The 24,327-nt window shown below is 29.6% G+C and overlaps 1 protein-coding gene and 1 non-coding gene across 2 annotated transcripts; one reads left to right on the top strand and one right to left on the bottom strand.

The window, feature by feature from the left end:
• Nucleotides 1–1,978: 1,978 nt before the first annotated feature.
• On the top strand, nt 1,979–2,086 carry LOC148581651 (small nucleolar RNA R71). Its single transcript, XR_015899597.1, has one exon. It is a non-coding gene; the product is annotated as a small nucleolar RNA R71 (small nucleolar RNA).
• Nucleotides 2,087–8,014: 5,928 nt separating this feature from the next.
• LOC110268048 (uncharacterized) lies at nt 8,015–23,921 on the bottom strand. Its single transcript, XM_088493021.1, has 2 exons — nt 23,700–23,921; nt 8,015–8,494 (listed from the first exon to the last, which is right to left on the bottom strand). Exons 1-2 carry the CDS (start codon nt 23,919–23,921, stop codon nt 8,015–8,017), a joined length of 702 nt encoding a protein of 233 aa, XP_088349147.1.
• Between the last annotated feature and the right edge of the window lie 406 nt (nt 23,922–24,327).

Genomic DNA, 24,327 nt, shown 5'->3' with positions numbered 1-24,327 from the left:
TATAAAGCTCACTTAGCCATATGTATATCCTTACCTGCACCTTGGCCCCATTACAACCCTGAAAAGACATCATGATGTTTGCATTGGTATATTAACTGTTGTTGATTGGTTAAGAGAAAAACAAAAGTTAGAAAACATGACTAGAAAAGAATTGAGTGATTACCCTATACACTAGAGATTAGAGCGTACATACATTATCAGTGAGGGTTCAATGCTTGAATTTTCATGTTTCCTGCTTTCATAAGCTATCTTCTTGCATTTTTATCGGTTTTATTGTATAATGATAGAATTAGTGGAATTTAATTTGTAACTGTTTTGAAGGGCTTATTTACTTTTGATCAAGTGGACAATAATCATATAGTTGCATTTATTTATATACGTAGGATTGTATTGCATTTCATGAGTTTCTGCATGTTCATACTTATTTCCTTGTCTCCTTCAATTTAGCATGAGGACATGCTAATGTTTAAGTGTGGGGAGGTTGATAAACCACTATTTTGTGGTTTATATTGTGTTTAATTGTGTGGTTTTGTCATGATCCTTGCCCACTTATTCATCAATTTAGCATGCATTTAGATTTCCTTCCTAAATTCAGTACATGTTTGAAAATTGCTTCCTAGAGACTTTAATTATTTACTTTTAATTCTCCTTTATTCCATTCGATGCCGTGATCTGTGTGTCAAGTGTTTCAGGCCTTATAGGGCATGAATGAGATGGAGATTGGAGAGGAAGCTAGCAAAAATGGAAGGAACACAAGAATTTGAGGAGGTAACCAGCGAGAAGTGACGCGGTCGCATGGCTCACGCAACTGCGTGAAGGAGCACAAATCGCAAGCGACGCGGTAGCGTGTACGACGCGAACGCGTGGAGAAGAAAAAGCACAAGCGACGCGCCCGCATGGACGACGCGATCGCGTGACATGTGCGATCTGCATAATCTGCAGAATTCGATGGGGGCGATTTTGGACCTTATTTTGGCCCAGTTTTTGGCCCGGAACAGCAGACTAGAGCCAGAGAATATGCAGAAACAAGAGAGACATTCATTCAGTAGTTTTAGATCTAGTTTTTTCACTCTCTTAGGTTTTTCTCTCTAGTTTTTAGAATTTTAATTTTCAATTGGTCTTAGCACTGGAACATTGAGAAGAGTTATTTCCTCATCAAGACTTCATCACTCTAGTTTGTTCTCTTAACTTGGTTTTATTCTTCCATGTTCTTTGTTACGTTCAATTTTGTCATTCAGATACTTTTATGATTAATTAATGCAAGGATTATTTCTCTTTAATTTAATTTCAATTCCAATAATCATGTCTTTTTTTAATTCCCTTTCATGTGCCATGGATTCTTTATTTACAATGCGTGAGTAGTTTCATTACTTGATAGGGAGTTGATTAAAAGGAATTCTTGAGTTGGAAGGATTGAAGGAGAAATTTATAGTTGGGTTAAATGTTGGATTGTTATCCTGTCACCAACGCCAATCCCTTTGAACTAAGTGGGTTGTAACTCGTGAATAGATCTGGCAGTCCAACTTGTTTGACTTTCCCTTACCTAGTAAAGGATAACCAAACAGAGTAACCGTTAATTATAAATCAATCTTAAAAATCACTCCATCAATGATAGAGATTCTAACTAATCAATTCCCAGTCAAGGCTTTCATTTATATTATTTAAAATTCCTCAATTTAAATTCCAATTTACTTAGCTCAACTTCTTGGAACATCTGATTAATAAAACAGCACACTTTTCTGCAACTCGTTGGGAGACGACCTGGGACTTAAAACTCCCAGTAATTTTAATTTAAACTCTCTGTGACATATTTCTAAATTGATAGGCAGATTTTCGGTGAGTTAAGAACTATACTTGCAACGTAACCATTTTAATAAATTTTTAATTCACCAGCTTCTGCTTCCCATCAGCTATCCAATGACATCTTGGATAGTTCAGATAGACCATCATAGAAGATTCCTATGATGCTCCATTCTGAAAGCATGTCAGAAGGGCACCTTCTGATCAATTGCTTGTATCTCTCCCAAGCTTCATAGAGGGACTCACCATCCTTCTGTCTAAAGGTTTGGACTTCCACTCTAAGCTTACTCAATTTTTGAGGTGAAAAAAACTTTGCCAAGAAGGCATTGACTAGCTTTTCCCAAGAGTTCAGGCTTTCCTTAGGTTGTGAATCCAACCATGTTCTAGCTCTGTCTCTTACAGAAAAAGGAAAGAGCATAAGTCTGTAGACTTCAGAGTCAACCCCATTGGTCTTGACAGTGTCACAGATTTGCAAGAACTCAGCTAAGAACTGATGAGGATCTTCCAATGGAAGTCCATGAAACTTGCAATTCTGTTACATTAGAGAAACTAATTGAGGCTTAAGCTCAAAGTTGTTTGCTCCAATGGCAGGGATAGAGATGCTTCTCCCATAGAAATCAGGAGTAGGTGCAGTAAAGTCACCAAGCACTTTTCTTGCATTGTTGGCATTGTTGTTTTCGGCTGCCATGGTTTCTTCTTCTTTGAAGAGCTCTGTTAGGCCCTCTAAAGAGAATTGTTCTTTAGCTTCTCTTAGCTTTCTCTTCAAGGTCCTTTCAGGTTCAGGATCAGCTTGAACAAGTATGCCTTTATCTTTGTTCTTGCTCATATGAAAGAGAAGAGAACAAGAAAGTAGGGAATCCTCTATGTCACAGTATAGAGATTCCTTGAGGTGTCAGAGAAAAAGAAGAATAGAAGGAGGAGGTAGATGGAGGAGAATTCGAACATATAAAGAAGGAGGGAATTCGAATTGTACCTTGAGGAGGAGTCTTAGTCCCTTAAATAGAAGGATATGAGAAGAGGGGAAGAATTTTCAAAAATTAATTAAAATATTTTAAAAAGAAATTTGAAAATTTGATTGAGATTTTCGAAAACTAAGATTGGGAAAGAAATAAAGTGATTTTTGAAAAAGATTTTGAAATTAGAAAAAGATTTGATTGAAAAAAATTAATTTTAAAAAAGATGTGATTGAAAAGATATGTTTGAAAAGATATGATTGAAAATCAATTTAGAAAAAGAAAATTTTTAAAATTAAAGTTGATTACTTGACTATCAAGAAATTAAAAGATATGATTTTTAAATTTAAAGTTTGATCCTTTCTTAATAGGCAAGTAACAACTTGAAAATTTTGAAGTAAATCTTTAATTGAAGCAAGGATTTTTGAAAATAGTAAAAATAAATATAAAATGGAAAGAAATTGATTTTGAAAGAGATATGATTGAAAAGATATGATTTGAAAAAGATTTGATTTTAAAAAAAATATGAAAACTTGAAAAAAATGTGAATTAAAAACAAAATCTTCTCTCTAGTGTCATCCTGGCGTTAAACGCCCAGCCAGGTACCCTGGCTGGCGTTTAAACGCCAGTTTTCCTTCTTCACTGGGCGTTTTGAACGCCCAGTTTTTTCTGTTTGTTTCCTCTGCTGAATGTTCTGAATCTTCAATTCTCTGTATTATTGACTTGAAAAGACACAATTTTAAAAATATTTTTGAATTTTTAATGATGAGAAACAATAAAAATTTCAACTAAGATCAAATAAACAATGCATGCAAAACACCAAACTTAAATATTTTCATATAAGAGACACTAACAAATTGAGAATGCATATGAGAAACAACAAAACACACAAAACAAGAGAATTTAAAGATCAGAGCAATGAAATCATCAAGAACAACTTGAAGATTAATGAAGAACATAATGCATGTATTCGAAAAATGCAAGAATAAAAACATGCAATTGACACCAAACTTAAAATTAGACAATAGACTCAAACAAGAAACATAAAATATTTTTGGTTTTATGATTTTAAAATTTTTTTGTATTTTTTTCGAAAATTATATAGAAAAGAAAATAAAGAGAATCAAAACTTTTAATAAGAATTCCAGGAATCATGCAATGTTAGTCTAAAGCTTCAGTCTAAAAAGATTAGACATGTTTGGCCAAGCTTCAACAGGACATTACATTCAATAGCTAAATTGATGAGATTCAATCAGCTTTTGTGATGGTGGGAACATCACCTTGAAACTTTAGAATTCATTCTTAAAAATTCTGAAAAGTACCTAATCTAAGCAACAAGATGAACCGTCAGTTGTCCAAACTCGAACAATCCCCGGCAACGGCGCCAAAAACTTGGTATGCGAAATTGTGATCATCAACAATGGTGCCAAAGGACTTGGAGCTCTTAAACGTGAATCACACTTTGTCACAATTCCGCACAACTAACCAGCAAGTGCACTGGGTCGTCCAAGTAATAAACCTTACGTGAGTAAGGGTCGATCCCACGGAGATTGTCGGCTTGAAGCAAGCTATGGTCATCTTGTAAATCTCAGTCAGGCGGATTCAAATGGTTATGGAGTTTAAGGTGATGAAAATAAACATAAAATAAAGATAGAGATACTTATGTAATTCATTGGTGGATTTCAGATAAGCATATGAAGATGCTTTGTTCCCCTTGAACCTCTACTTTCCTATTGCCTTCTTCCAATCATTCATACTCCTTTCCATGGCAAGCTTTATGTTGGGCATCACCGTTGTCAATGGCTACATCCCGTCCTCTCAGTGAAAATGGTCCTGATGCTCTGTCACAACATCGGCTAATCAGCTGTCGGTTCTCGATCATGTCGGAATAGGATCCATTGATCCTTTTGCGTCTGTCACACGCCCCACAATCACGAGTTTGAAGCTCGTCACAGTCATCCCTTCCCAGATCCTACTCGGAATACCACAGACAAGGTTTAGACTTTCCGGATCTCAGGAATGGCCGCCAATAATTCTAGCCTATACCACGAAGGTTCCAATCTTAGATTAGAAACCCAAGAGATACGTATTCAAGCCATTGCTAGTAGAACAGAGGTGGTTGTCAGGCACATGTTCATAGGTGAGAATGATGATGAGTGTCACGGATCATCACATTCATCAAGTTAAAGAACGAATGAATATCTTGGAGAAGAAATAGACTTGAGTTGAATAGAAAAACAATTGTACTTTGTATTAATTCATGAAGAACAGCAGAGCTCCACACCTTAATCTATGGTGTGTAGAAACTCCACCGTTGAAAATACAAAAGTGATAATGGTGTAAGCATGGCCGAATGGCCAGCCCCCAAGGTCTAGGGACTAATCGTCCAAAGATGTGTGTGTGTGTAAAAATACAATAGTGAAAGGTCCTATTTATAGAGAACTAGTAGCCTAGGGTTACAGAAATAAGTAATTAATGCATAAATCTTCTTCCGGGCCCACTTGGTGTGTGCTTGGGCTGAGCATTGAAGCATTTTTGTGTAGAGACTTTTCTTGGAGTTAAACGCCAGCTTTTGTGCCAGTTTGGGCGTTTAACTCCAGCTTTTGTGCCAGTTTTGGAGTTAAACGCCAGAATTCTTGAGCTGACTTGGAACGCCAGTTTGAGCCATCAAATCTCGAGCAAAGTATCAACTATTATATATTGCTGGAAAGTCCAGGATGTGTACTTTTCAACGCAATTGAGAGCGCATCAATTGGGCTTTTGTAGCTCCAGAAAATCCACTTTGAGTGCAGGGAGGTCAGAATCCAACAGCATCTGCAGTCCTTTTTCAGCCTCTGAATCAGATTTTTGCTCAGGTCCCTCAATTTCAGCCAGAAAATACCTGAAATCACAGAAAAACACACAAACTCATAGTAAAGTCTAGAATTGTGATTTTTATTTAAAAACTAATAAAAACATAATAAAAACTAACTAAAATATATTAAAAACATACTAAAAATAATGCCAAAAAGCGTATAAATTATCCGCTCATCAATGATTCAAATAATAGAAAAAATCTGAAAAGAAACAAGAAACAACTTATTTCACAAGTTTTATTACGACAGAAAGAGTTTAGAAGAAAACGCTAAGCGTAAACCATCAGGAATAGATGCACAGTAGTGGAAATGGTTCCTTCAATATCGTTTGAAGGAGTCTACGAAAGTAATTAACATTGAATTGGTACTCCATTTAGTGTTGCAATTTTAATCATTTTGAATACCTGAATAAAATGATTGATTGAAAGTGATAGAATTAAAAACCTAAAATACCAGTCCAATATGTTTCTAACCCTTAAAAAAAGATGGGGGCACTATTAAGGAGTCATTACGTTTTAAAATTCATTGCATAATTAATTGTATTTTTGTCTTTATTTATAGCAAAAGCATAGACAAAATGCTCTAAATCGGTCGAAGCAACTTTATTCACATACTGTATGTTCGAAAACATTGGCAAGGTAAAAGGATGAAGAGGTAATTATGTGTCTATTATCTTTCATATATTTTTTCGTGTTTTGTGATATTTATTTGTTACATGTATGATTGTGTAAATATTTAATGTGGTTATAGGAGAAACTACAGCAAAGACGCATTGATAGAGGAGAGATATGGGCTATGGCTCATTTAAAAAAAGATGGCTCGTATATGAATGATGATGCGCATATTGTTGGAGTAAGTATTGGTTAATAATTATTTACATCTCTTGCTCTATTCATGTTGCTAACTTCAAAATTACAATAACCCAACTCTGGTATGTCTATAGGAAGTGATTACAAATATCGAGAGAGATGGTTCCTTGAAGGAGATTTCACTTAGTGATTCGCTTGTGCAAGTCCTTGGAAAGGACGAGTTCGGGGGTTAGGTTTTGGACCATGTCCAACCGAAATTATTCGTAATCCTACACAACAATCGAACTCTGGAGTGCAAATTGAGGAATATCAGAAGGAGATTACAGAATTAAAGGCAGCGGCAGCAAAACAAAGGCAGAGAAAGCAAAAGAGAAGGCAAAGAGATAGACTATGGAGAATCTATTAAGATACATAATCCAACAGCAAGGAAATACTTTACCACTTGAGTTGATGCACAACTGAAGTCTTTGGAGAGTGCAACAAAATAGAGATCTTTTAACAATTAATTTTTTTTGTTTCCTTTATAAACAGTGCACTTTGAGGACAAATTGCTATTAACTATTTTATTTGGTGATTTATATGTATAATTTGGATTATTCTAGCATTGTGTTTTACATGAATTATAATTTTTTTACTATAATTGAAAACATAATCAGTTAAATTAATACGTAACATCTTTAAATTAAAAGACTTTTTAAATGTTGATTGTGATATGAAATGAAAATTCAAATAAACTATTTAAATGAAAATAAAAAATACGAAGTTTAGCGGTGGTTACTATTGAACGCCGTAAAATTTACTATTTTTAACTACAATAAATAGTGACGGTTATCTCACCGTCGTGAAAAGGGTCTCAAATCAGTTTTAATAAACAGCAGCAGTCGTTAACTGCCGCAGAATATTTTTGTCACTAAATTCTGTTTAATATTGGTTATTCTGGCGATCAAATAAAATCGCCGCTAAAGATTTACTAGCGCCATATATTTCAGCGGTCAATCAGCTATTGTTGTTATATGTTTAACGGCAGCCAAAAAATCACCGCGATCCAAATATCAACCGCCGCTACCTACCATCTCTTGTAGTTAACTTGCAAGTTTATAGACAGAGTTGGCCTGATTCACAATCCCGTAAATTGGACAAGTGCTTATATGTTTTGTGAATCACATACATAAGCTGAATCGCTAATTTTTTTTTTCACTTTTTTTTAATTTATTTTAATCATGTCTAATAGTTTTATACAAGTAAATGGATTTAAAAAATTTAATTACCAAATATTATATATATGAGTGAAAATAAAATTATTAGCTATATTAAAAACATTATAAATAACCTATATTTTTTCTATTAGAAGAAATATGCGGGTTCAAATATTAGCTACAGGTATTTTTTTTTTTTTTCAAAACATCTAAACTCAGAGCTGTATTTTAATATTTAAAATTAAAAAGAAAAAAACTTAGATGAACTTAGAGTAAGATAAATTTCTTATATATACTCTGCATCATACTTTTTTTTTTTTTTCATTGTCACACCAATAGTGAACTTGGTGAAACAAAGATGGAATAATAAGCATCTAACTAAGAATTATTTGTATAATTTCTTAGGGATAACTAGAGCTCCTTCCAAGTTTGGACATACTTTTCCTTTTCTCTAAACTTCTCTTTGCTATTTCTCTCATAGAAAGAGTTAAAGATAGCTTTGGATTAATCCTAGTAGTGGCGTTATACTGGTTGCAAAAATCCTTATGTTGGTTCAAAGCATCTTCCATGGCCACCACCACCTTTGAACTAGTTGTTCTTGGTCTCTCTGCTAATAACACTCTCTCTTTTACAGCTTCAGCACAAAGGCCACACACCCACTTCCCACAATACCGTTCTTGAACTTGCCTTTTGTATACTCTGGTGCACTCTTCCTTCAATCCACAGCACTCGCATTCAGCTTGTTCCACTTCTTCAATGGCACCTAACTTCATCGTCTCTAGCTCCGACTTTACTAGGTACTTGTCCATTTCTTGAGAGACGTCGGACACCGCCTTTCGAAGAACAACCTTCTGCTCATTCTCCGCCTCCGCCTCCTCCTGCTGCAAAACACATATGGAAAGCGTATCATTAGACACATGTTTTTTTGTACGAGTACAAAGATATAGAGATGAACAAATTTATGTCACACGACAAAATAATATAGAACATTTGTATACTAAACAGTACACACATTCTTTTTTGTATTTGTCTCCAACCCTGCCTAAATGAACCTTTTTATTTCTTTTTATTATTATTATTATTATTATTGATGTTCTATCATTGATTATTATTCATGGGGCTTTTCTTTGGTGAAGAGAAGAATAATGCAAACCGCGAAGATTTTTACTAAATTTAAAGAAATATGTACCTTAAGCATGACAAATTCTCTTTGGTGGTTTTTTTAATTTAAAAAGTAATTTTCATTCTGCCTAAACATTACTACTCTTCACAATAACATTACTCTTATTCATATATTTGTTTACATTTTTATGATAATAATTTTATGATATAATATCAAAATTATTAAGATCTAAAAATATAGAATTCTGACACTTAATATTTACAAAAGAAAAGATTTTAACATAAAGAAAACAATAAAAAAGAAAAAGAAAAATATCATATGTTAAATGTACACTAAAATAAATTATCAATATAGTAAAATACAAAATACATAAAATAAGTTAAACAGCAAATTCATTTAAACACAACTAAATATAACTAATTTTAGTGATTAATTTTAGTTTGTAAATAATATTTTTTAAAAATATATGCAAAAACAATTCATACAAATTAAAAAAATATATATATGATAGAGCACGTCAAAAAATAATTATTTATATACTTTTTTTTATCAACTTAATCACTTAAATCTTTTAGACAAATAATTTTATGAGAGTATTCACTACAAAATCAACAATATTGAAACTTTAATCTCATCTAAAAGAACACAATAATGGTTATGTATAAGAAGAAGAAAAATATATGCGGTATTGTTAGAGATATGAACGCATATATGGGATAAGATAGATATAGAGAGCACCATGAAGGAAATTAATAATAAACTTGATAAACTCTTTGTTGGTGTGTCTTCTTCTTCTTTTTTCACGTCGCTTATGTGAGCTTCGTGCATGTTGATATGTTAATTTTTAAAGATACAAGCTTGTGCTGTATATGTGTGTATTTATATACGAAAGGGTGGTTGAGATCATAATAATGTAAAGACAAGTTAGATAAGATTTTTTATTGACAACTAACAACAAATTAAATAATAAAGCTAAGGCCTTTACAGAATGAACCATGGTAATTTGTATTTGTACATATTAAGTCCGATCCGCTATCATGATTCATGAGTAGTCCTTTTTATTATTAATTGGTCCACTAGCTATAGCAATATAACACTGCAACAATTAATATAATCTTTCTGTTGATGATATATGCATGCTTGATATAGAGAAAATCAAATTCCATGCATCTATATATTTAGGCTCATTTTTAAACACTTATTATTTATTAAATATCGTTATATTTTTTTTGTTAACTAAATAGGTTTTAATTTTTTATTTATTATATTTTATATTAATAGTTTAAATTTATAATTTAACATATAAAGTATTTTATTTTTTATTTTTTATTTTTTAACTTTTAAGAACAAGTTAACTTTTAAAAAATATTATACTCCTTTATTTTTTTGCAGCATATTAGCATTCACTATATATTTAATACGATAAATATTTAACCTATTCATTTTATTATGTTAAAAACTAAATATACCATCTTAACGAGTTAATACTCAATTTAACTAATGAAATTTGAAGTCATATTTAATTTAATTTTTAAAATTTTAATGGACTCAAATTAGATCTCGAAATTTATAATCATAACTTACATTAATTTTTGAGTCAATCTCTATTAATGACGTGTAGATTTGACACGTTAACTTGTTATAATTTAAATTTTTTATTTAGATTTTATGTGATCAAGATTTATTAGAACTTCATAAATTTGGTTGTTGTTCTCAAAGTTACAAAATTTTTAAATTGAACTTATTATCTTCCTACATGAGAATGTTGGGGATCCAATCAAACTTTTAGTGAAATTTAGTAGGTATTAGTCACATAAAATTTATGTGAAAAATCTAAATTTTAACAAGTTAACGTGCAAAATTAACACACTATTTATGAAAATCAGCTCAAAAACTAAAGTAAATTATTATTATAAATTTTAAAGACCAAATTAAATCAATTATAATTTTAGAAGTCAATTTGAATTCGATATCAAATTTCAAGAATCAAATTGAATATTTACTCTCCTCCTTTTAACTATTACTTATAGTAAAATGCAAAATCCACATAAGATAAGTTTGTCTCTTACATATTATTCAATATTAAAAGGAACATATGTGTATGAATTCAATGTATAAAATTAAATAAGTACAAATAATGCACCATATTAAAGAAATACGTGTTACTATGTATGCATGTACAAATTTGGAGACAAATCTAAATCACTTTATTATATACACTTATTAGGTTATATAGCTAGCTAGCCCTTCCCAGATTTCCAAGACAAGTGGAACTAACTATATTGTTTTGTGTCTATAGCTGCAACTCGTGAAGGTTCAGAAGAATAGTGCATGCATTTAGAACAAGTTGCACTGACATGCCAAATCCTTACCCATACGTGGCCACCTTTCTATCATTCAAACGTAACTAATTAAAGAAACACTATATTTAACTAGTAGAGAACAAAACACAACTTAGAGCTAATTACACAAGATTGTTGTTTTTCCGGATATAATTGTCTTCCAGTCTTATTGTGTATGTAAGGTACGCCAGCTTAATTTCATTCACCAACAATAACCTTATGTGATTAGTTCTAAGTTGTGTTTCTTTGTTCCTTACTAGTTAAATATAGTGTGTGTATATATATATTTGGTAATGTTAGAAAGAGAATAAACAAAAGCTAATTACTTCATTAAATTTAATATATATAATTTATATATGTAATATTTATTATTACAAATAATATTAAAATAATTATAATTTAAAGTTATTTTATTTAATTTAATTAATATTTATAATTTATTATTACTCAATTATTCTAGTCAGGGACGAAATTTAATAAAGACAATGAGGCCATAGTCCCCCAAAATTTTTAAAAATAATTAAATATACATATGATAATATAAATGTATTTGTAGTTCAAAAATTTTCAAATCATACAATTTTATATTCTCTTTCTCTTTCTTAGCCTTCATGATATTTTTAAAAAACTAAAAAGTTGTTTTTTTAATACTTGTTTCATCAATTTATTAATAAAAATTATTTTTAAAATAACATAAAGTAATATTAATATATTTCTTATTTTTAAAATTAATTTATCATATTAATATTGTTTTATCTAATTTTATCTTATGATATGTAGATAACTTAATGAATTTGACTAATAAATATCATATTTATAAAAAATTTAAATAATAAACTATTTTTATTAAAATAATTAAAAATTAAATTTTATTATATTAAATATTTTGTGTTAAATTTTTAGCCTCCCAAACAATTTTTTCCAAGCTCCGCCACTATTCTAGCGATAATTACATAAAATAAGTAATAATTAATAAATATAAAATAAAATTTTTTTATCACTTTAGATTGATTTTTTATTGTCTCCCGAAAACATGTAATATAAGATAAATTTGAAATGTTTAGACTAATTTTTATTATCTTTTAAATATTTGTTTTAATTTATATATATTTAAGGTAAAGTTGATATAGGAATAAATAATTTCAAGGTTATTGCTAATTGTATAATTTATAATATATATGCCAGAGTTAATTATTAATATTGTCTAAAAATATAATGAACTATTTTAAGGAATAGACAATTTATAAAAAATAGTAAGAAAATATTATCTAAGTTGAATTTTGAATTGATATTTTTATTTATTTATTTTGTATAATTCTAGCCGAAATTCAATTGATTTTGAATAAATAAAATATTTGAATCAATTATATTGCATCAAGACTGAAGATAAGAAAGATTTTTGAGAAGATTTGTGGAGAGAGGAACTATGAAGGGGTAAAATTTTGGATACGGGAGGAGAAGAAATTAAAAGATGTCAAGAACAACCTAGTTTTTTTGGATCCTTGATGTTTTTCTACTTTTTTTTATTTATTAATATAAATTGTTTTAAGATTCGGATTTAGGGATTGATCTATACTTCTGATTGATGTTCGGATCCTGATTGTTTTAATATAAATTATGTCAGCTTATTCGTCCGCTTAAATAAGTGTCAGATGTTTGAATCCTATCTTATGTATGCAGTAACCTAGATGACCAGCGACAGATTCTTAAATTGAACTCCAGACATAAATTAGTTCTTGATAACTTGTCAGGTTAGGGAATATCGTAAGCAACAAAAAAAATAGTATAAATTCGATAATAGTTCGTTATTGATTAACTCTCAAGAAGATAAATTAATGACTTTAACTAACATATTAATCTAATCATCGATCCTGAATTTATCAAGTGGCGACTTCTGTATGTAATAATCCATTAGCTACAGACAAATTAATAAGTCTTTGACATAAAAGATATATACTCCGAAAAAAAGAACTAATATTTTATTTAAATGAGACCAATTATAAGATAATATCAGTTAGCCAAATTTTTAAGCTAAAACTAAATCAATATTATTATTTCCGTCTTAAATTAATTATTGTCGCTTTTTTTTAATATTAAAAACTCAACACATACATATGTGTATGTGTTTGTTTGTTACATATATTCATATTTTGAAACGTAAGAATATTTCCTAAAATTTCGTTTGTGAATTTATGTTTTAATTTAGAGGCCTGGGAAATGGAGGAGAAGGATTGAAAATGCTTATAATGTTGCTTAACTTTTGAATTTTACAATATATAAACCCTTTATTATTTCTAATTCTCTCTCCTTCCAAAAGTCCTAATTAACTGGCAAACAATGCAACTCTTAAAAAAATTCAATAAGTAAACAATAAAATCTTAATATAAAGTAAGACTATATGCATGGTTACATTTTAAATAAATAAAGTGCATGCACTCTTGTAACCATGCAAAAGTGCAAAAGTGACATTATTTATTTAACATCTGTGAAAAAGACTTCCAACAAATTTCCTTACGTTGAATCTTCACATCATGCAAAATAGTGACATTATTTATTTAACAAAAGTGCAATTTATTAAAAAAAAAAATCTTTTAACTGAAATTATTTCTAGGCATTAGATATACCTGTAAAAACCACAGGTAACAACTTATTTCTAGCTATAATTGGCTTTCTAATTTTTTATTAATTTCGTTAAAAATTGATATTTTATTAAATATCTTATTAGTTCCTTATTTATGTGTCATTCTCGAAACATATTTTTATAAATATTAAATGAGGTAGTTTTTTTATAAATATATAACCAAATGTCTTCTTGCTTTATATTGTGCTTATAATTTTAAAATATATAACCAACTGTCAAATATTTTTTTATTCAGGAATTACCTTTTTATATTTAATTGAGTAAACTACCAAAAATGCACTCAAATAATTGTGTCACTGACAAAAATACACTCAGATTTTGTTTTCGACAAAAATGTCCTCACATAATTTAAAAACGCGACAAAAATATCCAACATTAAATATATATTCTAAAAAAATACTTTAGAAATTGAATTTTAATATAGATTTTTGCAAGCATAGTTAGAAATATGAGATATTTTTATTCTTAAAATTTGGTGATTTTTCACTAAGTATATATTTTTTTTGTCAACAATCAATATACTTTTAAAAAATCACAAAAAATATAGTTAGCGAAAATCACCAAATTTTAATAATAAAAATATCTCATTTTTCTAATCATTCTTGCAAAAAACCACATCAAAATTCAATCTCTAAAGCATTTTTGATAAATACATATTTAATGAATATTTTTGTCGCATTTTTAAATTATTTGAGAACATTTTTATCGATAGAAAATTTTGGGTGTATTTTTGTCAACAACAAAATTATTCAAATATATTTTTGATAGTTTACCTATTTAATTTTGGACTACCAAATTGAAGGATAAGAAATCAATGATTATACGTGTTTTACATATAAAGAAAATCAATAATCGATTCATGTCTTTTCCGGTTGTTTTTTCATCTTTTATTTTTCTTTATTTTCTCTTTATTTATTGGCATGCACCCACACGGTCGTTGTCTCTTTCCTTGTTTTATTTTTCAACTTTTTAGTCACGTAAATCGTGGTATTTTTTTCTATTTTATACTTTTGGTTGTTTTTTCCTAATGCACTCATAAAACTTGCGATTTACTTGTATGTATGCATTATTATGGTAAATTATTGGATTTGCATGTGTTTTATAAACAAATATATATAAAATATCATCTACAAAACTCACGATTTAAATAAAAAGTGAGAGGACAAAAATTTTATTGGAATTAATTTTAGGACAATCATGTAGTACTATTTTTCAAATCATTTATGGAACTAAATTATCCAAAAATAAAGTGTAAACTTAAAATTGGTAACACTTTTAATTTTAAACGTTGCCAAAGTTATATAATTATCATAGCTAATATAATGGATTAAGATACTATAAAATGTAAAAGTTAGTAAAGTAATAAAGTGAGAAATTAATCACTTTTAAATTAAGATAATAAAATACACATTTCATAAAAATTGTAAAATCAATAGTAATTAATCCTTCATTTTACCAATTTTTTTACTTAAAAAAATCTAAATTCCATCGTAATAATAGCCAAGCAACACATGTGCGCGCATTCAGTACATTGCATTTAAATTTGTTTGACTTAACACATAAAAATAATATTGGATATTGACACCAATGCTAAAGGAGCTTAATTACTGCATGTAGTAGTTCATGAAAAGAGAAACTTGATTTTATGGATTATCCCTTTCATGAAAATGACTTTGGACACCCCAAAGCACAAACTAATTTAGGGTTTAGGACCACCATATAGTTAATATTACTTGTAGCTAGTTGCTAGTTGTTACCCCAAAGCAAAAACATGAGAGCTATAACAAGTGCCATATTCTAGCTATGACCCCAGGCCTAACTAGGTTTTCTGATCTTCATGATAATCTTTATCGGTCGTAAGATCGTGGAAAATTGCAATTTTTTTTTCTTTTTTTAGATAGTGTTTTTCATTCATAATGAGTAAAACACGGAACGGATAGTAAAGTTGATAAATGCAAAGGTCGCTACTAAAGGTTTTATGTAAGGGTTACCACTCATCTAAAAATAGAAAAAATATTTTTTTTTAAAGTTGTTTATTCGACCATAATTAAAAAATATACTCTAAAAAATATAGATTAATAATAAAAGTATAAATTATTAATAAAATTAAAGATTTAAGAAAAGAAATAATTATATTAATGATTGTAACTAATATTAATTTAAACAACGACACTAAATTTTTTAAATCTATACAAAATAATTTTTTTTCAAAATCTCAATTTTATAATAAGTTTTATTCAAAGAATTGAAAAATAAATAAGAATTACTAGACTAAAAGTAAAATAATTAGCAATAAGAATTAGTAGATTAAAATATAGATATTCAAAAATTTGAGAAAAATATTTAAAAAATTATAAAAATTGTAAATAAAAATTCAACTCATAAAAATTATAGTAAAATGAGAAAAAATATCAAAATAATAATAAAATGAAAGCAGAAAAATAATATTATAAAGTTTATAAAAAATAACAAAAAATAAAACAATCTTTTAATAAAATTTTTGTTACAAATTTAAATTTTAAATAAATTAGAAAATTGATATTAGAATCAAATTAACGATTACAAAAATATAAAAATATTTTTTAATAAAGATAACCCTTTTAGTTTATACCAAATGTCAATAATTTAATACATGATAATCTATTTAATAGATGAAATTAAACATTTTTATTTAAAGATATTTTAAATATCTTTATTTCAGTATCTACCTTTATATAAATGTAATTAGATTGAGATATTTATGTTTGATATTCTTCTTATTTTTATAATAATTATTGGTTTTAACTTAACCAATATCACGAATTGAGGAGTTTAACGTTTTTATTGTAAAGCACTTTTTTATGGATATATAGAACCAACGAATTGAAACCGCCGCAAAAGATCCTGACGAACACTTGAGTTAGAGGTCATAAACAATAATTATAGCAGATGTATATTAAAATTAACTATTAATATAAAATACAGATTAAAAATAAATTAAATAATATATATATATATATATATATATTAAAATATTTGGTTTATTTCAACGACTGATTTTGTACAAATAACATTTTTGTACATACGAAAATATTTTAAAATTATTTAGTGACCAAATTGCTGAAAATTAGTACTTAATAAATTATAACGGTCATTTTTTTTTTTTTTGGTGACTAGGTCATTTTTTTTTTTTGAGCAGCCGGGATCCAGTCCCCAAAAATCAATATTATCATGTAATTTCTCTTTTTTAGAAGTGGTAATGGATAAGTTAATAAAATAGGATTTAAACCTAATTTTAATTTTATTTATGGGTTTAATTTTTTATTAAAATTCAATTATATCCTACCCCACCAATTTATAACATACCAATCCTAATTCTTCTTATCTTTACTTGGCAGGTATCGACTCTATCTTTGAGATATAAAAAAATACAATATTCAATAATTTGACGAGGTATTAAAATTGTAATTTGATATTTATAAATCTATCACTAAATAAATTTAATTTTTATATAAATAAAAGTGATAAATTTTCAATTGAAAATTTTGACATAGTAATAAAGGTTTTTATAGAAATGAAAGATTTTTTTTGTTTGACACACACGCATACGCACACGGACAGGGACATATGCACGCGTGCACACACACAGAGTGCGGGTTGGTCGGATATAATTGAACTTTAAACCATCAACTCGTTCTGTACTCAATCCTACTTGTAACAGATCGAGTTGACAATCTTACCTGACCAAATTAGATCGGATTAAATAACTGCGAATAGAGTTATTTACTATTGTCATTAATGCTATTCTCCCTCAACAAAAACCAGAATTAAAAATTAAATGGCGTCTACATTATCAAAAAAAAATTGAAAATACTATCATTATCATATATTATTACAAAGGAAATTGAGCAACAAAATATCTTAATATATATAACTATCAAAATAGAATAATATAATATGATAAATAAATTTTATTATTTTTAATTAATATTTTAAATTTTAAATATTAAATTTTAAATTAAAAAATTTAAATGATAATTTTAATAATATAAAATAAATTATTAATCTAAAATACTAACTAATATTAATAAAGAATATTAATTCTCTAACATTTCTCATCAAGATATCACACCACTGCCCGAGAATTTTATGTTAGCAGATATAACAAATTAAAAGAGATCCTATATCAAAATAACCAAATATGTAGCACGCAATATGCATCGTATGCATGCGAAGAAAGAGTGTTATTATTGATGATGAACTTAGCTAGCGAGGGAGAAGAGGAAAGGGGAGACGTAATTAACTACCTAACATTCACGAGTTTCTTGACTTAACATTTTAGGTTTTATATCGCACACCTTTTTTCATTTGTAGGGTTAAAAGTTAAAACCTCCTATAGACATATAATAATATATGATACAGTTAACTTTTAGATTTCATATCTACATCCTATGTGTAAAAAGAATATGATATTTTTTTTCGTGAACTTTTTAAAATTTGATGAGTACTTAATAATGTCAAAGTTAAAGGCAAAACTTTTAAAAGATAGTTAAAGTTAAAACTTAACTCATTTATGTTAACAATAAATTTAGATGTCCAAATATTTTTTAAATTAATTTTTTAAATAAAATTATTATCTATTTTTTTTTATGTATTTGGGTGTTCTTTTTGCTGTTATTTCTTTTTTTTCCCTTTTTTTCGTTAGCGTCCTATCATCATCTTTTCTGTTGTGCATTTATTTCTTTAATATTGTTATTGTCATCTCTTTTTTTATTCTCCTTTATTATCATCATCATCGTCCTCATCATTTTCATATTCTTATATATATATTCAGAAAATTAGAGCATATAAATTTTAGTTCACAATATAAAAATTTTAGTATATAGCACAAAATTTTTTAAAGAATTACACGCTAAGAATATTGACACTCAACTGACAAAATATGTATAATACAAAAATTTTGATGCACAACATAAAAATTTTGGTACACAACATAAAAATTTTTAAAGGACCACATGCCAAAAATATTGACACCCAACCAACAAAATACGCACAACATATAAATTTTGGTTACAGGACATAAATCTTAGTGCATAGCACAAAAATTTTGATGTGCAGCAGAAAATTTTTTGAAAGACTATATACTCAAAACATTGACTCACTTAATCAACAAAATACATTTGCAGCAAAAAAATTATGTGTTATGTCCAAAAATTTTTATACTATATTGATGAATTTGTGTTATATGCAAAAATTTTTGTATTATATCAATAAATTTATATGCTCTTCATCAAAAACACAAAATAAGATAAGTAATGACGTATGTGCTTATTTTTTTTCTTGCTAAACTTGTACCAACCTGTAGTTAGATTTAATTACAAAAATATTTGTATATATAGCATTACTTAGATGCTAAGCTAACTTCCTTTGGGTTTGATATAGAAAATTAATTATTTTTTAGTTAACATCATCTAATATTTTTTGAAGTTATCATTTTATTCTAAATTTTAAATTCTAAATTATTCTAAATTTTAAATTCTAAAATTTGAACTCAAAATTCTAAATTTCAAAAAAGTAATCTTATAAAAAAAATTAATTAATATTAATTAAAAGTTAGCTTCTAATATTTATTCTTTAACATTTAGTCATTTGATTACGCTTTTGCTAACAACCGTTTTCTATTATTCTTATAAAAATAATAATGATACGTGACTAATAAATTTATTATTTTTAGTTAATATTTTGTTAACATCTATATCTTAAGTATCAAATTAAAAATTTTAAACATTAAATCCTAATTGCGAATAATATAAAATAAAATATTGATTGAAAGTGTTAGTTAATATTGATTAAAAGTGTTGTCCTCTAACATTTCTTTTTTTATAATTAAAGAATAAGTACTATTTTAGTCTTTAAAATTTGGGATCAAAATTAAAATCGTTCATAATTTTTTTATTTAAGATGGTCCTCAATATTAAAATTATTTTTAAAATCATCCTTTTGACCATTTTAGCCTCATCTTACTAATCATACCCTCATCTTTCTAATTCTAATACTATCTCTATCTCCATCATACCACTCATCTCCTCTCCATCAGCTTCATTACACCACTCATCTCCATTAATCTCATCAGACCACCTATCATGCTCTTCTTCTCACTCCCACACACATATTCAGAAGAAAAGAAAAGAAAAGACAAGCAGAGAAAACTGACCAAGAGTTTGGTAGAAGAAGAGAAGAGAGGTAGAAAAGGGAATGCCCCAACAAGATTGAGTGTCGTCTTCACCGTGGACATGGCAGACAAAGAGAGAGTAGGAGGAACAACGGCGACAGTTTCAGATATTTTCTTCTTTCCTTTTCCGGCAACGGCTTCGGAGAGTAGAAGAAATAGTGTGGTAGTTTCAACGATAGTAACAGCAAAGAAAGAGAAGGGAAAAACAGATCTTCTCTCTCTCTCTCTCTCTCTCTCTCTCTCTCTCTCTCTCACCAGTGGTAATAGTGACGACTTCTCTCAATGTCCCTATCCAACTCTCCCTTTCTCTCTTCTCAATCTCTCTTTTTGGCGACTCAACCAACGGTAGCAGCGACGACTTCTCTCAATGTCACTATCTAACTCTCCCTTTCTTCTTCTTCTCCCTTATTGAATTCATTGCATCTCTCTTCTCTCTTTGTCCTAATTTTTTCTTTGTTTTTTCTTTCAAAAAAATTTAAATGTGGTAGTGTTGTTGTTGTTGTTGTTAAATTTGAAGGATTCAGTTGTAATAGATGATCATGACGTTGTAGTTGTTGTTCTTGAATTTAAATGATGTGTTGCTGTTGGTGATGGATAAAATAAATAGTTATGGGAAGAAAGATGACTACTACTTGATCAGAGTAAGAATCATGGTAATAAATGGTGGGGTTAGAGTCAGAATAAATATAAGGGTAGTTTTTGTCTAAAAAATTTTGAAAGAATTATTTTAATTCGAAATATAACGTCGAGAATCATTTTGAATAAAAAAACTGGAATAATTTTAATTTTGATTCCAAATCTTAAAAATGAAAATAATACTTATTCTGATGGTTATCAGTGGCTAAGAGAAGGGCGAGTTGAATCTTAGCCCCCTTTTTACTTAACAATACTTGCTGGCCTTTGAAACCACTTCTGGAATCTTTTTGTCTTTTTATCTCGTAACTAGCCACGAGACTTTTTCTTTTGTCTCGTCCCCAGCCACGAGACTTTTCTTTTTGTCTCGTCAGTCAGCACGAGATATTTTCAGTTTTATCTCTTGGGCAGCAGAAACAGAAATGGAGTAGAAGAGAGAGAGAATTACACCAAGATATATCCTGGTTCAGCTGCTAAGTGCAAGGCAGCCTACATCTAGTCTCCATCACAACAATGATGGAATTTCACTATAATCATTCTTGATTACAAACACCAATTCTCCCTAGGAACTACCTTTCCTATCTGGGACAAGTCTAGAATCTAATCTCAAACTGAACTTGACTTGGTCACTGCCAAGCTTTCAACTGTAAAGTGCTAACCCAACTTACAAGGGAATTCCCAAAGAATCATGAAACACAACACAGATGTACAAAGGAACTCTATGGACATCTATGGCTTTTTCTTTTAATTTTGCACTCTCTGCCTTTTTCCGCTCTATAGCTTTTTCATACAAACCTTACTGTTTGCATTTTTCCATGAGACTCAAGACATGACAAAATTGAACAGAAAATTACAAAATAGAAAACATTGAAGGAGAAGAACTTCTATAAGCTTGGGGTGCTATAGGAACTCTGTGTTCACTCTTTTCCTTGAATCAAACCCTGACTGTTCACCCTTACTTATAGGGAGAAACCTCCAAGGTTGAAACTAAACAAACCAAGCCAATCTTCTTCTTCTTCAAGTCAGAACCGGTTCGGCCAGAGAGAGAGAAGAGATAACTCATGCAAAACCCAAGATGCAATTACCTCTAGTCATTCCTTGGTCACTACTCTTCATCAATCCGAGCCCTTCATCCTTGTCTTGCTCTCCAAGATGAACTTCTGGCCCTTGATGCTTCATGATGATGATAGCTTCATCTGCTCCAATCTCTACTTCTTCCATCACGTAGCCACTGTAGCTACCTCCTGTGGTGGTTGAGCAGAATCAGAGACAAGCCATCCTCTCCAAGGATCTTCTTCTCTGACCGAGATCTTCTTCAACCATTTTTGGTATGGAGAAGCCAAGATCTCTTCACAAAATCTTACCATAAGTGAATGAGAATCTTAGCCACAGCATACTTTTTATTTTCTTTTTCTTGCCATCATTGTGATGGTCTTGTGGCGTGCTTCATCTTCTCTTTGGTGGCTAGTTTTAGCTTCCATGGTTGTTGCTCTGATATGACCGAAAGCGAGGAAGTGAAATGAGAGAGAGAGGAAAGAGAAATTATGAACAATAATTAATGAATCAAAGATAGAGAATAAAAGTAAATTAATTTCCCTTTCCCTTTGCTGACTAGCGTGTAGCTTTAGTGCTTGCAATCAAATCAATAGCTTTATTCTCTCTCATGTTTCCAATGTAAGTATTAACTTCACTTTAATGAAATTTGAATTCCACCACATGTAAAAGAGAGAGATCCGTTGGAAGCATGCAGCCATGAATCAATGAATTGGGTTTTTATTACTTTAAAAGAATAACATAACCATAGTGTCCCAATTCCTTTTAATTTCGGACCAAGCAAGTTGGTCATATACCAAGAATGGATTTGGGCATGCACATTTAAAATCTGGCCCAACAAGGCAAAACAATTCAGCCATCATTCATAAGATAATTTTGCACAAGGCTGAAATTTTGATTTTATTGGACTTAGGATCTTTTCTTTTTCTTTTCGGCCCAATTAACCACAAATTGCTTCAGCCACTTAATTTATCATTTTTATACCCAAGGCTGAATATATGAAATCATGTTTGTTGATCAATTTATTTGGCCCATCAGAAACCTGTATCAACAAAATTATTAATTAAACAAGTATGAATTAAGATCAAGTTAATAATTTTGTAAATAATCATGTTAATAATGTTTAGTCTTCACAAAAATTAATTTAGAGTTTTCCAAACTCATCAATCTCCCCCTTGATGACAAACATTATTAAAATTGAAATGGAAAGAAATTAAAGATTAAAGTATAGAATACCCCCTTAATGTATGCTATTTTACCAAGAGAAGCTTTATACCTGTAACAATTTTTGTCAAGCCTAAGGCAACAATGTTATTCAACATATTCATTATGTAATGTTGAATGGCTTGATTTATGAGCAGAATTGAATGATAATCAAAACTCATTTATTATCAATAATTTGATTTTCTGCTCAATTACACACAAAACAACAAGGTTGATGTTTTCTGTATATTTTTCAATCAAATCAGAACAAATTGATCATAGCAAAGGAAATTTTTTCTAATCAAGCATGATCATCTCAATCCTTAGCAACTATCAAACTTCATATGTCTTAACTTAAAGGAACTACCAAAAATAAACCCAAAACAACCATCATTATATCAAAGTAAGACAAATGCATCACAATTATAATCAACCAAGCATTTTACCAAGATAAACATCAAGCAACAGCAGTAATCAAGATAAAACAAATGCATTATCAACATGCATTATCAAGCAACAACTGTATCATCTCAACAAGGGTGATCATGAATTCTCAAAAGAATTTCATCTCCTGTTTGTGTCAATTTCAATTTTCTAGAATTTCTCCCCCTTTTGGCATCAAGGGGCACCTGCAAAAAATATGACATAGCAAACAGAATATCTAAAATATTTTTCAAAAGTATCCACAGTGTATCACAGAGTTGTAGGACTAACAATATCCAACCAAATAAAACAGAGTATCAAATTGAGCCTAAACATGCCAATATCAAATACTAAAAGAAACAGATTAATCATCAGATAAATGAAGATCAGATTCCTCAGCCCTTTCTTCACTTGCAACTCCCAGATCCTCCTCAAGGCTTTCCAGCATCAGACTTACCCGATCCTTGCACCTCATCCAGGCTTTCTCATTCTCATAGGCTAGCTTGCGTGCCGCCTTATAGGATTGTACCATGAGTTCTGACATGTTTGAAAATTCTGTGAGAATTTCCTTGATAGATTCGGTTACCTTAGAGGACTCAGGCCGACTCTCATAGTTACTCTCTGAAGCCACAAATTTCTTGCTCTTGGTTCCTTTAACAGCCCCACCTCCTTTGATCATAGACACTTTGTTTTCTACAGCCTCATTCAGGAGATTAATTTTAAAATATTCAAAAATATTTGTTAAAAATATTCCATAGGGAAGATTAGCCTTTTTGGTGCTTTAAACTGACTCACACATGTGTCTGATCATGAGGTAACCAAAAGATATAGGAGTAGATGTAACAAGAGCAAAAATGATGAGAGAGTCAGAGAATGTTACTCTATTATGGGAGCCGCTTTGAGGGGTCAGAATGTGGGTGATGATCCTGTGAAGCAGAGAATTGGTAGGACCGAGAGCTTTGTGGGTAGGAGTAGTCCCATCCAAGCCAGAGAGATTTTCACAGATGTGTTGAAGAACAATCTTATAAATAACGCCAACCTGTGAGTCCCACTTCTCGACCATATATGCTCTCGGCCCTTCCTCT

Source organism: Arachis ipaensis, chromosome B10, assembly GCF_059453495.1.
Source record: "Arachis ipaensis isolate K30076 ecotype BB chromosome B10, ASM5945349v1, whole genome shotgun sequence".
NCBI classification, from domain to species: Eukaryota; Viridiplantae; Streptophyta; class Magnoliopsida; order Fabales; family Fabaceae; genus Arachis; species Arachis ipaensis.
The sequence above is the reverse complement of the archived record's forward strand: the minus strand, read 5'-3'. Positions and strand labels throughout refer to the sequence as shown.